At 45.3% G+C, this 12,101-nt stretch overlaps 1 protein-coding gene across 2 annotated transcripts in view; it reads right to left on the reverse strand.

Moving 5' to 3' along the window:
* Positions 1–12,101, reverse strand: part of PHF2 (PHD finger protein 2) — a 732,343-nt gene that overhangs the window by 108,433 nt on the left and 611,809 nt on the right. For both annotated transcript variants that reach the window (XM_069643584.1, XM_069643583.1), the window contains exons 12-13: positions 7,785–9,122; positions 5,779–5,898 (exon numbers count right to left, since the gene is read on the reverse strand). In XM_069643584.1, coding sequence (XP_069499685.1) covers positions 5,779–5,898; positions 7,785–9,122 — 1,458 coding nt within the window. The remainder of the gene's footprint in view (positions 1–5,778; positions 5,899–7,784; positions 9,123–12,101) is intronic.

Below are 12,101 nucleotides of genomic sequence, written 5' to 3' on the forward strand. Positions count from 1 at the left end.
ACAAGGCAAGCGAATGCCATCGCCTCATCATCAGCATACCATTCCAAACTCCTCACCACAGCCAGACGCTACCTTAATAAGGATAACTGCCTCACTGTAGCCAGAGCTATAATTGGGGCCCGGTTAGACTAGTGTAACGCCCTCCTGGCTGTTACCTCCACAAAGAACATTGAAAAACTTCAAATTGTACAAAATAACGCACTCCGGGCTGCCCTGGAAATCCATAGAAAATAACATATCTCAGCTGCCAGGAAACAAGTCCACTAGCTACCAATCAAGGAATGCGTTCTATTCAAAATACTGTCACTCTCCCACAAATACCTCCACCACGCAGCACCACAATACCTCTCCCAGAGACTCACTAGACAGAAAGACCCACTAGAACCCCATAGACCAACCTTCTCTCAGTACCGAAGGTCTCTAGAGCGCGGGCAGGAGGCTCAAGCTTCCCATTCACTGCCGCAACCCAATGGAATTCCCTGCCACCTAACCTCTAAGGTATCTCTTCCCATCTAGCTTTCCACAAGGAAATTAAAACACGACTGTTTGCATGAATTCTCGTTATACCTCCAAACACAGACTAAACTAACTCACGGTCCGGCAGGCCCACTGCCTTTCCACCTAAGAACGTACATTCTCCTTACTATTTCACGCATCGTCTTTAACCTTTGCCAACAATGCTACGCTTCTTGTAACCAGTAAGCAATCCCATAGCATGCAACAAAGCTTTCTCTTATGTAACAAGGAACATTCCCTTTCCTTACCATTTCACTCTTGTTCTTTAACCTGTGCCAACATTGCTACGCTTCTTGTAACCATAAAGCAATGGTGTATCATGTAACTAAGCTTTCCCTGATGTAACAGTGCCTTGATGCCCGTGGGCTGCCAGTTCGCTTTATAAATACAAATAAATAAATAAATAAATAGATAAAAGAATATTGGTCGGTATTTCATAAGGTCACTTCTGTACCTTTTCTGAAATATAGGACCACCAATCGCTTCCAGGAAGGCGGCGTAGGTCCCTGTGACTTATTAATGGTCATTGAAAAGGCTAAACATATAGGAAACTATCTTTTGAATTTGAAAGGCATATTAGTATCAGATGGAATGAGAAGCATGCGCCGTATAAGAACAGTATCTAAGAAGAGACGTTTGGGCACTAGGCTTTGACTCGACTTGCGCTGCACTTGGCTATTTCTGGTGAGTTAATGAATTCATTTGCAGCAAGGTCACAGGAAGGGGAGGAGTTGCCTGCACCACTTGTTTGGACTTGGACGTACTTGGGCCCGGATGCTTTTATAGCCCAGGAGACGCAGCACACCACACTCATTCACGTTACAACTGATCCACAGCAGACCAGAGCAACAGGCCATGGTAAGGTAAACAGCGGAGGATATGATATGGCATTTGTAACGCACCTATACACAAGTGTTTCAAGGCGCAAGGCTGTCTTAAAAACTCAATCCCTTATAAGCAAAATTTAGCCTGTATTCTTTGGGTAAATCACACCTCCCTCAAGCAATCTCACTTGCAATTCAGGGCAAAACTATATAGATGGCCCTAGCCAATGCACTATTGCCTCAAACCAGTTAATTGGATCTAACCCACATTCATGCACTCCCTAATAATGGGCTTTCTATTAAACAGATCTACACCTGCACATCCTGCCCACACAGGGGAGGCCTCTACCTCCACCCCAGCACTCTCTTAAATCAGGAATAATAATATGCACAACCCAGAGCCCCACACTGGGGACCCCGATCAGGCACTAGGCAACTATACCAGTCCCAATGAGGGACATGCTGCCAACCCCAGATGTATGGCATCAAGCTCACCTGCTTGGTCTGGCACCTAACTCCCTGTACCTGGGGCCACTGCCCCCACACCATTGATTCCCACTCACTTTCTAAATTCTAGATAATTGCCCAACTGGGCTGGTGATCAACATTACCTAACAACAAGCATTTCAAGCTGACCACCAACCCAGAACCGCCAACACGCTGCTGAACCCACATACTAGGTAAGGCCATCTTTGTCAGGCCAAACAACGCATAAGCCCTATGTAAGGCGTCACAAATGTGGAAATTACCCAAACTAACAGCATGTAGTAACCATTCAACCTTGCCTTCCCTCCTCCATCCCCTTTTTCTCCTCCTCCACTAATTGAAACAAATGTTGTAATCACTATGTGCTTGTAAATATATTGCAATTTACATTTTTGACCTATGCTCCAAAACTATATCTAACAATGTATATTAACAACTTGTAACAAACAAAATACAATCTTTAACTGATTACCACTATATCCAACACTTGATACTAATATCCGCTGTTACAATGTACCACCATATGTTGCACAATTGAAACAAAGTGTACTAAATTCAGCCTTGATAAGAACCCAGAAGGGGTCGAAACACGTATCGGCTGACCACTTGAATCGCGCAAATAAAATACACGCATATCACTACAAACAAGAATGCAAAGTCTATTTCTTTAAGCGCAAATTATTCAGGCCCAAGAACAGTTTTTAAGTTTAATCCACCTATTACACGGGCCTCTATAATGTGCCTTTGTAGATGTATAATTGTCAAACTTGTTCCATTGTAGAGTCCCTGTGATGGCATAAGATTGCATCGTAACATAATTACAGCACCTACTTTCAGTTTTAGCTTGTGAGCAGGCATTTGTCCTACAGCGTTTTGCTCTTTAGAGACTGAAATGTTGAGCCGGTAATTAACTGTTCATTCACACTTGAACTGCAGTGCACTGTGTGAAGATAAGTGGGGATGGAAAGAAGGAACTTGAAATTATTCAGAATGTTTGCGATAGGGATGTCAGATTGGTATACAGACCTGGCCTTCGGGAACCATGAAGTAAGCACACCAGGGCAGGGAAAGGAAGGAAGTCCCAACTTAAATGTATTAGACTCCTTCCCTATCCCACCCAGGTGTACAAGTGAATCCAGAGTGCAGGTGGGCAAGTCTGCTAAACTGAAGATCTGCAGTAATGGGCGTGAGGAAAAAGGAGGTGACAAGAATTTGAGTTCAGTGGTTACCCGCCCTTGAACTCCCCCTGGGAATAATCAGATTACCTGTTACGGGAACTCAACTCTGCTTGAATGGGAAACTGCACAGCACTGTATCAGAAGCACAGTACACACCCCTTTCATAGAAGAAAGGAGGAGGAGAGGGTAATAGTGCACTCGCTCAAGGTTGGATGGCTGCAAGGAATCCAACGTTATGTTAGATCTACAATAGTCAGAATGGTTCTTGGGTTTCTCTAGAACGTGCGTGTGACTGCACAGAATACAAGTCCAGCAGGTTACAGCACGGGACGTGCATTACGCTTCATGCGGGCACGTTCTGTGTCTGGAACATTAATAGACATACCACTAATGGCTAACTACCTAGAATTTCGATGTATCCGATGTTATCAGAGGCATAGGTCCAATTCCATGCGGCTATAATATGAAATGAGACCACACGGTCTGGGAAGGTGATCGCAGCGGTCCTCCGCTATGATCCGACAGAGTTTTGAAAGACAAGCACGTTCCAACGTACTTATACTATAATAGGCATCGACGTACCACTTCCGGGTTGCGCTCAGTAGTGAGTAAGGTTAGGAAATCAGAGCGTCATTATTAAGAGGAGGTTGTGCTTCATCGCGGGCCATATCTTCGGGTCCCGTGAGGTTGCCAGAGTCTCCATGTAATGGATAGGGTCTGGAAGTAGTAACCTTAGGGGCAGGTATGGAATGCCTGACAAGCGGAAGGTGAAGGTGACTGCGTAGAACCGTGCTGATTCTATTTAACATGACAGCTGTTGTTGAAGTGGAAGGGCACACAGAGGAGCACTTGAAAAGCTTGTGTATAGGCGCTTTAGAAATGCCATATCATATCACTTTGCCATTTAGACAACAGAGGCCAACCGAACACTGATAAATTGCATAAATTGCATTTTGGTACCCGGACAGGCGGGGTTGGAATCTCTGGTGTTACCGCTAAGCCAGGCGCCAGTAAAATGTACAAGTCCGGCGGCACCCTGTGCCGGTTTTACTGGCACAGTTACCCCCGGACTTGTAATGAGGCCCATTGTGCCTAATATATAAATCTCCATGCCAGTAGAGAGCTGGCAGATGATACTCTTGGCCTGGATTCTGGACCTCCCGGTTGCCCCCACTGAAAGCTGTCCAGAATTTATTTTATTTTTTACATTTGTATAGCGCACAAGGCAGCCTCTAGGCATCGCGGCGCTGTTATGCATTTAGGTGAAACAGTACATTACATTATGCATTTAGGCAGGTGTAGGTTAGGTAGCTGAGGTGTGGCATGGTTAGGTGAAAAGAAGTGTTTTCGCAGCTTTTCTGAAAGCTAGGTGTGAGCGTTCACCTCAAAGTGCGGGTGGCAAGGCGTTCCATCGTGTAGCTGCTAGGTTTGGGAAGCTGGTGCCACCAGCTCGAGCTCTCTTAAATTTGCGCACTGTGAGCATGTTCACATAAGGTGTTCTAGTAGGTCTGCTTGTGAAGATGGGGTGGACTCTTTCAGAGAGGTAGGTGGGAGCGGTTTGGTGAATACATTTGTCAGAGCAAGGGCTTTGAAAATGACTCTCTCTTTGATAGGAAGCCAGTCTGCTTCTTTCCTTGCGGCTGTGATGTGCTTGTGATGTGATGGGCAGAGGCCCCCATGGCAGCACCACTCTCCTTCTTGCTCAGGATGCACCTGATAGACACGGTCCGGGCACATGTGAAATTACCCACCACCCATTACTGCCTTCAGCCTTTGTCTTTGTCACCCCACACCTGGCCGATGCGGCCTGGCTCATTTTAAGCTTTTCCCCTCCCTCCTCGTACATCGTTGCTGGTACCTAGCCAGTTCCCACCAACCACACCAGGTGGACTACTTTTTTCCACCAAGGGACATAATACCTTTATAGACCATGCCGTCAGGCTGTACTGGGAGTTATGTGCCTTAATATCCTGGTTAAACACCCTTGACGCGCTCAGCCTTTAGGCCTTCAATCAATGGTGGAAGTGTACGAATAGAAGTAGTGGAACTATGTTCCCTGCTGACCTGCCCCCACTCCCCACAAACGTCATCACCACGACCCCTCCCACACGCAATCCAAACCCCCAAACAAGCACACCTGCTGTTTAAGGGAATGTTTAAACTTCTTCCTGCACTTTTATTTCAAAACGTAACCATTCCGGAATGGTTTCTTTCAAAAATAAAAGTATGCGAACAGTAAAAGTTAATTTAAAAAAAGTAGAGGCACACCGCTCCCGCCCACTTCGACCACTGCCTTTAATTTGTTCTTCAGGGCCCATAACTCCTGGTATGAACCTCTGGCTAGGCCTAAAAATCAAATCTATAATTGTGTAAAGACTAGCACGGAAAAACATGCGTTTCTAGTGGCATGCGTGCAGAGGTCACAAACTGCTCATTGTATGATATATCTCTTAAATTAGGAATCTGTGAATAAATCCAACGATTGTTGAACAGCCAATGATGGATATAAGAAATAGGACTTTGTGAGCAAACAGTAGGAATCAAGTCTCTTCGATTGTTCTCTAAATACCGATAGTTTCCTAACTAGCTTCCGAATAGGTGCCCGATATCAAATACTGATCAACTTCAGAATCAACAATTTCCTTGCAAATGGATCTGTGCATTGGAAAGGGCAGCTGAAACATATGGGGTGCACCATATTTCATGTGTTCGAAGTCAGTGACAGATTAAGAATGGGAGTAAGAACATCAGGCTCGCAGACAGATTCACAGTACCTTATATTTCCATTTTGCCTCCGTTTTGATCTTGTTCTGCTGCTGGATTTCAAACCTTTCAATGTCATTTTGCTTCACCACAACCTCTTTAATCGGGGGGCTTATCACAGTCTTTACATCCTGTTAAAACACAGCTCATTAAGATTTCATGACAGCAGGCTGACACACCGTTTTCTTCAACATGCGCGTGCAAAAGGAACACGTGCCTTCTTCTGGCAGGCACCCAACATAACTACTATCAAGAGGGTCATGTTTCCAGAGAAGAACCCGCAGTTCAACCAACTATTGCTAAATGGCACCTTGTCGGTGCATGTCAAGGAGCAGCAAATGAAGACTGCCATACATGAACAACAGAACACCCATGGCTGCAAATAACATGTCGACATGCGGGATAGACAGATATATTCAGAACAGGTTGTCGGCAACGAAAAATATTCTAAATGAGTTATCACAAACGGTGCCTGACTTGTTTCTAAATATGTATAGTATAGTAGAAAGTCAGATATTGTGTAACACCACTAAAATCATAAAGCATTCCAGTAAGCATTAGCGGCAAGTTATCACCAGGTAGGCCATCCACTCCAGTCCTCACTGCTTTTAGAATCCTGGCATTACGCCCAGGGTGCTTATTTTTTTTAATTTTTTATTGATATTTTTTAAAAAAGGTTTAGGCAAGTGTTGGAAAGCATTTGTATCCCCTTCAAAAAAGAAAAAACTACAAACAGGATAGATACCATGGAACTGGCAAAGGGAACTCAAGCAAGAGCCCCGTTTAATGTCCACGGTGGTCTGTGAGTCGCAGGCCAGGGGTAGATACTAGTGATCAGTGGTAGAGAATGAAGTTCAGTGCCACTGTTATGAATGGCGATTTGATGGTGGCAGGGGGCAGTGGGGCCAGAGATAGGAGAGTGAGCAAGAGCAGAGAACAGCTTGCTCCGAATGTGGGTCACCCCACAGTACAGTGTCCCATAGGTCAGCCAAAAGTATTTGCATTATGGAGCAAGTGTCCTTCACTGGCTCCAAACTGCAAATGTATTTTTCCAAAGTGCAGATCTGCATTTAAAAAAACATTTGGATTCTTGCGTAGTGCAAAGGCTGCTGTCCCTGGCACCCTGCAGAGGGTTGTGCAAGGGCCAGGGCTGGCACCAGACACAGACACATGTGCAGCCCTCTGCAGGATGGTAGGCATACCCGGAGGCCACTGATGGCGATGGCACGGCCTTCAGTGTGCTTAGTGTGCACTGGAAACTACTCTCCTGTTAAAACATAATGGAGATCTCTACATCCCTCCCGCTCCCTGCATGTCTCAGGCTAGGTCCCTCACCCTGACTGTGTGCCACATGTTGAGCCTCAGTTGCTTGATGAGGAGGGAAGAGAAAGAGGAGAGCACCAGCACCGACGGGCCCGCCAATGCACGCATCGCGCGCGTGCGCGCATACACCAGCCGGAAGTCAATGGCTTAGCAGGGTAATACTGCCCTATATCAGGGCCAGGCAGCATGAATGCTGGCACACATTGTGCACGGGCAGAATAAACATGTGTTCTTGTAAAGGCAATACTAGTGTACCATGGCCATTCAAAAGTGTCTAAAATTCATCTTTATCAGTAAGAGGCTCTCGCTTCTCTGCCTCGCAAAATACGTCTCTCTTCTTTTTTTTATATTAAGGCACCGTAGCTAGTATTTCATCTATGGATATGTCCTGCGCCAAGAGTTACTTCAATGTGTTTTGGCGCTACATGTATGTAATCAATCACTTGCTTGCATCTGAAACAATATCTCAAAGGAAATATACGTTCTCATTGAAAAGTGCACTTATTTCTTTTGAAGACATGACATCGAATTCAGAGCATGCAGCCTTTGCTGTGAATTTATAATCGGCCATTGACTGCATAAGAGCAGAAGTATTCCATTCCTATGCTGCGGGAAGTCAGTATGTGTTATGCAGCAAGTCAAGCTCCCATCAATCTGCAAAGAAGTCTCCCAACAGAAGAAGGAATGCACTTACGGGGAGCTTCTTCGGCGTCTCCGTGCTCGTCAAAGCCTCCTTGGTGCGCGCTTCCAGGAGGTCGAGGTCGGGGGGAAGTGGGGGTGCAATAACAATGTCTTTGGATTTCTTTCCTTTCTTCTTGCCTTCCTCCTTGATCTTCGGGGGCTTGGGTTCTTTGGGAATTTTGGGGGGCTTTGGAGGTTTGGGGGCTTTAGGAATTTTGGGGGGTTTCGGAACTTTAGGAGGTTTGGGGGGTTTGGGAGGTTTGGGAGGCTTAGGAACTTTTGGAGTCTTTTTCTTCATGGGTTTTTCAAATGGTGGAGGCGTGTATGCCATCGGAGATGAATCTTCCTCCATTTTCATGTCCCTTTCCCTCTCCCGCTCCTCCTCTTCCTCACGCTCTCTCTCTCGCTCCCTTTCCCTCTCCCGCTCCCTTTCCCTCTCCCTTTCTCTTTCCCTTTCCCTCTCACGCTCCCTTTCTTTCTCCCTCTCCTTTTCTTTCTCTCTCTCAATTTCTTTCAGCCTTTCTATTTCTAGCTCCCTCTCCCTTTCCAGTGCCCTCTCCCTTTCCAGTGCCCTTTCTCTTTCCAGTGCCTTCTCCCTTTCCAGTGCCTTCTCCCTTTCCAGTGCCCTCTCTCTTTCCAGTGCCCTCTCTCTTTCCAGTGCCCTCTCTCTTTCCAGGGCCTTCTCCCTCTCCAGGGCCTTTTCCCTCTCCCTCTCCAGGGCCTTCTCCCTCTCCCTCTCCAGGGCCTTCTCCCTCTCCCTCTCCCTCTCCAGGGCCTTCTCCCTCTCCAGGGCCTTTTCCCTCTCCCTCTCCAGGGCCTTCTCCCTCTCCCTCTCCAGAGCCTTCTCCCTCTCCAGTGCCTTCTCCCTCTCCAGTGCCTTCTCCCTCTCCCTCTCCAGTACCCTCTCCCTTTCTAGCGCCCTCTGCCTTTCTATCTCCCTCTCCCTTTCAAGTTCCCGCTCCCGCTCTCTCTCAATTTCTATCAGCCTTTCCCTTTCCTTCTCCTTCTCCTTCTCTTTTTCTCGTTCTCTCTCCCTCTCCCTCTCCCACTCCTTCTCCTCTCTCTCCCTTTCCTTCTCCTCCTTTTCTTTCTTCTTTCTTTCTAGTTCTTTTTCCTTCTCCTTTCTTTCCCTTTCCCTCTCCTTTTCTCTTCTTTCTCGCTCCTTCTCCCTTTTATCCCTCTCCTTTTCCTTTCGCTCCCGTTCTCTTTCCTTCTCCTTTTTTTCCAGTTCTCGCTCCATCTCCCTCTGTTTCTTCTCCAGTTCCTTCCACTCTTTTTCTCTGTCCACTGGACTGATTTCCTCCGAGTTAACATTGGCACCACTTTCAGTTTTGTTGATTTTGCACGCATTCTAAAGTGGAAAAGAAGATAGAAAACACATTAAAGTCGAGCTGTTATGTGATTAGTAGCACATCTGCCAACACGGCTAGAATCTTATTCATCAACACTCCTGTTTACATTGTGGCCATTACAAAAACGGTTACATCCATCTGTGCACTATAAAGATAGATGCGTCTTCCAATCAGAGTCAGCTGTCAAAAAACGTTTGTTGAAATATGGGACATGATCTTCAACATGAAACAACAGCCTATCTCAGTAACAGTGTATCTCACCATGGCATGTTGGAAAACGCGTACTTGATATTTCATACCAATGATAGGAAAGGAATACAACTAAAGCAAAACTTAATTGGTGAATCCCATCCTGGCTAATTCTTCAGAGAACAATAAAAATGGTGTACTTGCCCATCGTGTTACTGTTTAATGCAAAGGAATTCACAGTTAAAATATGTGAGCACATACGTTGAAATTTGCAGTGAATATGGGGATACATGATGTGTGGAAAGGGACAGAAATAAGCAATGTTCAAGAGACGGAACTGAAAAATCAGACTTCTTCGCTAAATCCAAAATGTTTTTTTAACAAGAAAAATTGAAATTGAGCTCAAATCGATGGTTTGCAGGTGTCTTGCAACTCATACTGTAGTTCTGGCTGCAAGAGTACAAATATTATATACTGTAAAAACCAGCAATAAACCTTTTAAGTTTTGTAATCTTCAATTATAAGTCCTAGATCAGTATAAATTCCATGCCCAATATTACATATATCTTGCATTGGGTGCAGCATTTACACTGGGGCAAATAATTCCTCAGTGCACATTTCTATTCCTGCAAAGCATTTTGAAGCAAATGTTGAGCAAACTTGTATCACACCAATTAAAAGTGCATGTATTATAGGCCTGTGATCGGACAAGATTGCCGCTACAATGACGACACGCTACACACTACAGTCACACCTGCCATATCACCAGGACATATCCCAAGATGGTCAGAATTCAAGACCGTAATACCGAAAAAACGAATGACCATACTTATTTCAATCAAGGCCAACGCCTACGAAGACGATGTCATTCCAACCTCCACCCTGAAGAAGATCACAGAAAAGGCTCTCATCTCCCTACTATCAAATTCCCCTACACATGCAAGTTATCTTCCCCAATGCATTGAAAATTACCCATATCATACCGGTACTAAAGAATTCCATTCTTGGCCCAGATGAGATGGTGAACTAGCGCCCCACCGCCCATCTACCCTTCGTTGGTAAGATCATTGAGAAGACTGTTATGCTTCAATTACATAAGAAGATCATCCAACACAAACTACTTCAATAATACAAGTCTGACTTTGGACCAAGAAGCAGTACCAAGACAGCCACCATCAAGGTCATCAACGAGACACTCCTCATCATGGACAAAGGTGACAGAGTTGCCCTGTCAGCGCTATACAAACCCGGTCCTCCTACGTCAGATCTGATTACACAGTTCTTCTATAGCTTGACTCGTACTGCATCAAAGGATACCAGCTCATCCAGATGGGCACCTTAGACCCAAACATTGCCCAGTGACCCATGGAGTCCCACAAGGCTCCCTCGACTCTCCCCTGTCATCTTCAACCCCTATAAGGATCCACCAGGGACACTCTTGGCCAAATTAAACATCAGAATCCACCAGCATGCTAGTGACACACAGTTAAACCTGAAGGTGAACTGCCTTGACAACATTCACACATTTTAGGAGGTAAAGGGGAAGAACAAAATGCAAGTGTGTGCTGCCTGATATGCTCCCAGGCAAAGGAACATCTTTCCTGATAAAAGCAGGTTTGCTCCCTCATGCGACCTAGCAAAGATCTGAAGACCCTGCTCTTCAAGGAACATTTCACCGACAAATGAAGGCCATAGACTGACAAAGCGATTCACCTCTTCTCTACGTTCCACTCCCTTTATTGTACAGTTTTGTAGCTATATCATGGATGACAACATTGTGTACTAATCCGCGATATGAATGTTTCCTACATCCACGATATAGATGTATTAGCTCTTTGACCATTACTATAGCTTGCAGGAACTACCTCCTTTTATGCCCTAAGAACAGCTCCCATCCAATTAAAGTTCTTTGAGATCTTGCAGCCACAGCTAGGAGATCTCCAAGTCCAACTGCCCATTTTCGGGCTCGTGGATATCGAAATCGGAGTGAAAGGTTTCCTAGTGCCTATTAATACTACAATTATCATTGAAGTCAACACCCAAGAAATAGCTCCCGGACACAGGAAGCAGCTCCTTGGCCTGGCTCCTGATATTCTTGGGGAAACAGGTGAGCCATTACCAGACTGTACGCCTATCGATGGACTCTTCCAATTAAGTCATTAGCAAGGTCTTGCACTCTGAAACAACCATCTGATTACAATGCAATCGTCCCAACAAATGTTACCTTTTTTCCTCTGGCGTAGGTGCATACGAAAACTAGGGGTTGGCTGCATAGAACAAAAATCAGAATGCAAACCCGTAAGCATTACTGGCCGCCATCTCCCCTTGCCATATCAGACGAACTTGGGGGTTTCCCCTCTACCCCCACTAATAAACCTGCACCTCTATGTTTTGAGATCTGCCAGAGTGCCTGGATATTATGCAAGTGGCACAGTGTGCGGTATAAATCCCACTAACATAGTATAACATATCATAAGTTTGTGATTGGGCTTTAAGCACATATACAATAAATCATCAGGAATGTAACCCTCTCTGCTGTGGGCAGCTCATGTATCCCTGCCCGTGGGAATGATGACAGGACTGGCCCACGACAGGATAGAGGGATGTTCAGATTACTAAAAATATACTACGCCAACAACTGCCATCCATTTGGCTAACCATTTCACATAATATAAGGGTACAGTACATGAATGCAGTTCCAATGAGATGGTCAAAAGACACCTTGAGATATCATTAACTCTGAGCACTCCTCCTTGTGAACCACATTCTTTTGAATAATACAATATTAT

Source organism: Ambystoma mexicanum, chromosome 2p, assembly GCF_040938575.1.
Source record: "Ambystoma mexicanum isolate Mex_15411 chromosome 2p, UKY_AmexF1_1, whole genome shotgun sequence".
In the NCBI taxonomy this organism is placed as follows: domain Eukaryota; kingdom Metazoa; phylum Chordata; class Amphibia; order Caudata; family Ambystomatidae; genus Ambystoma; species Ambystoma mexicanum.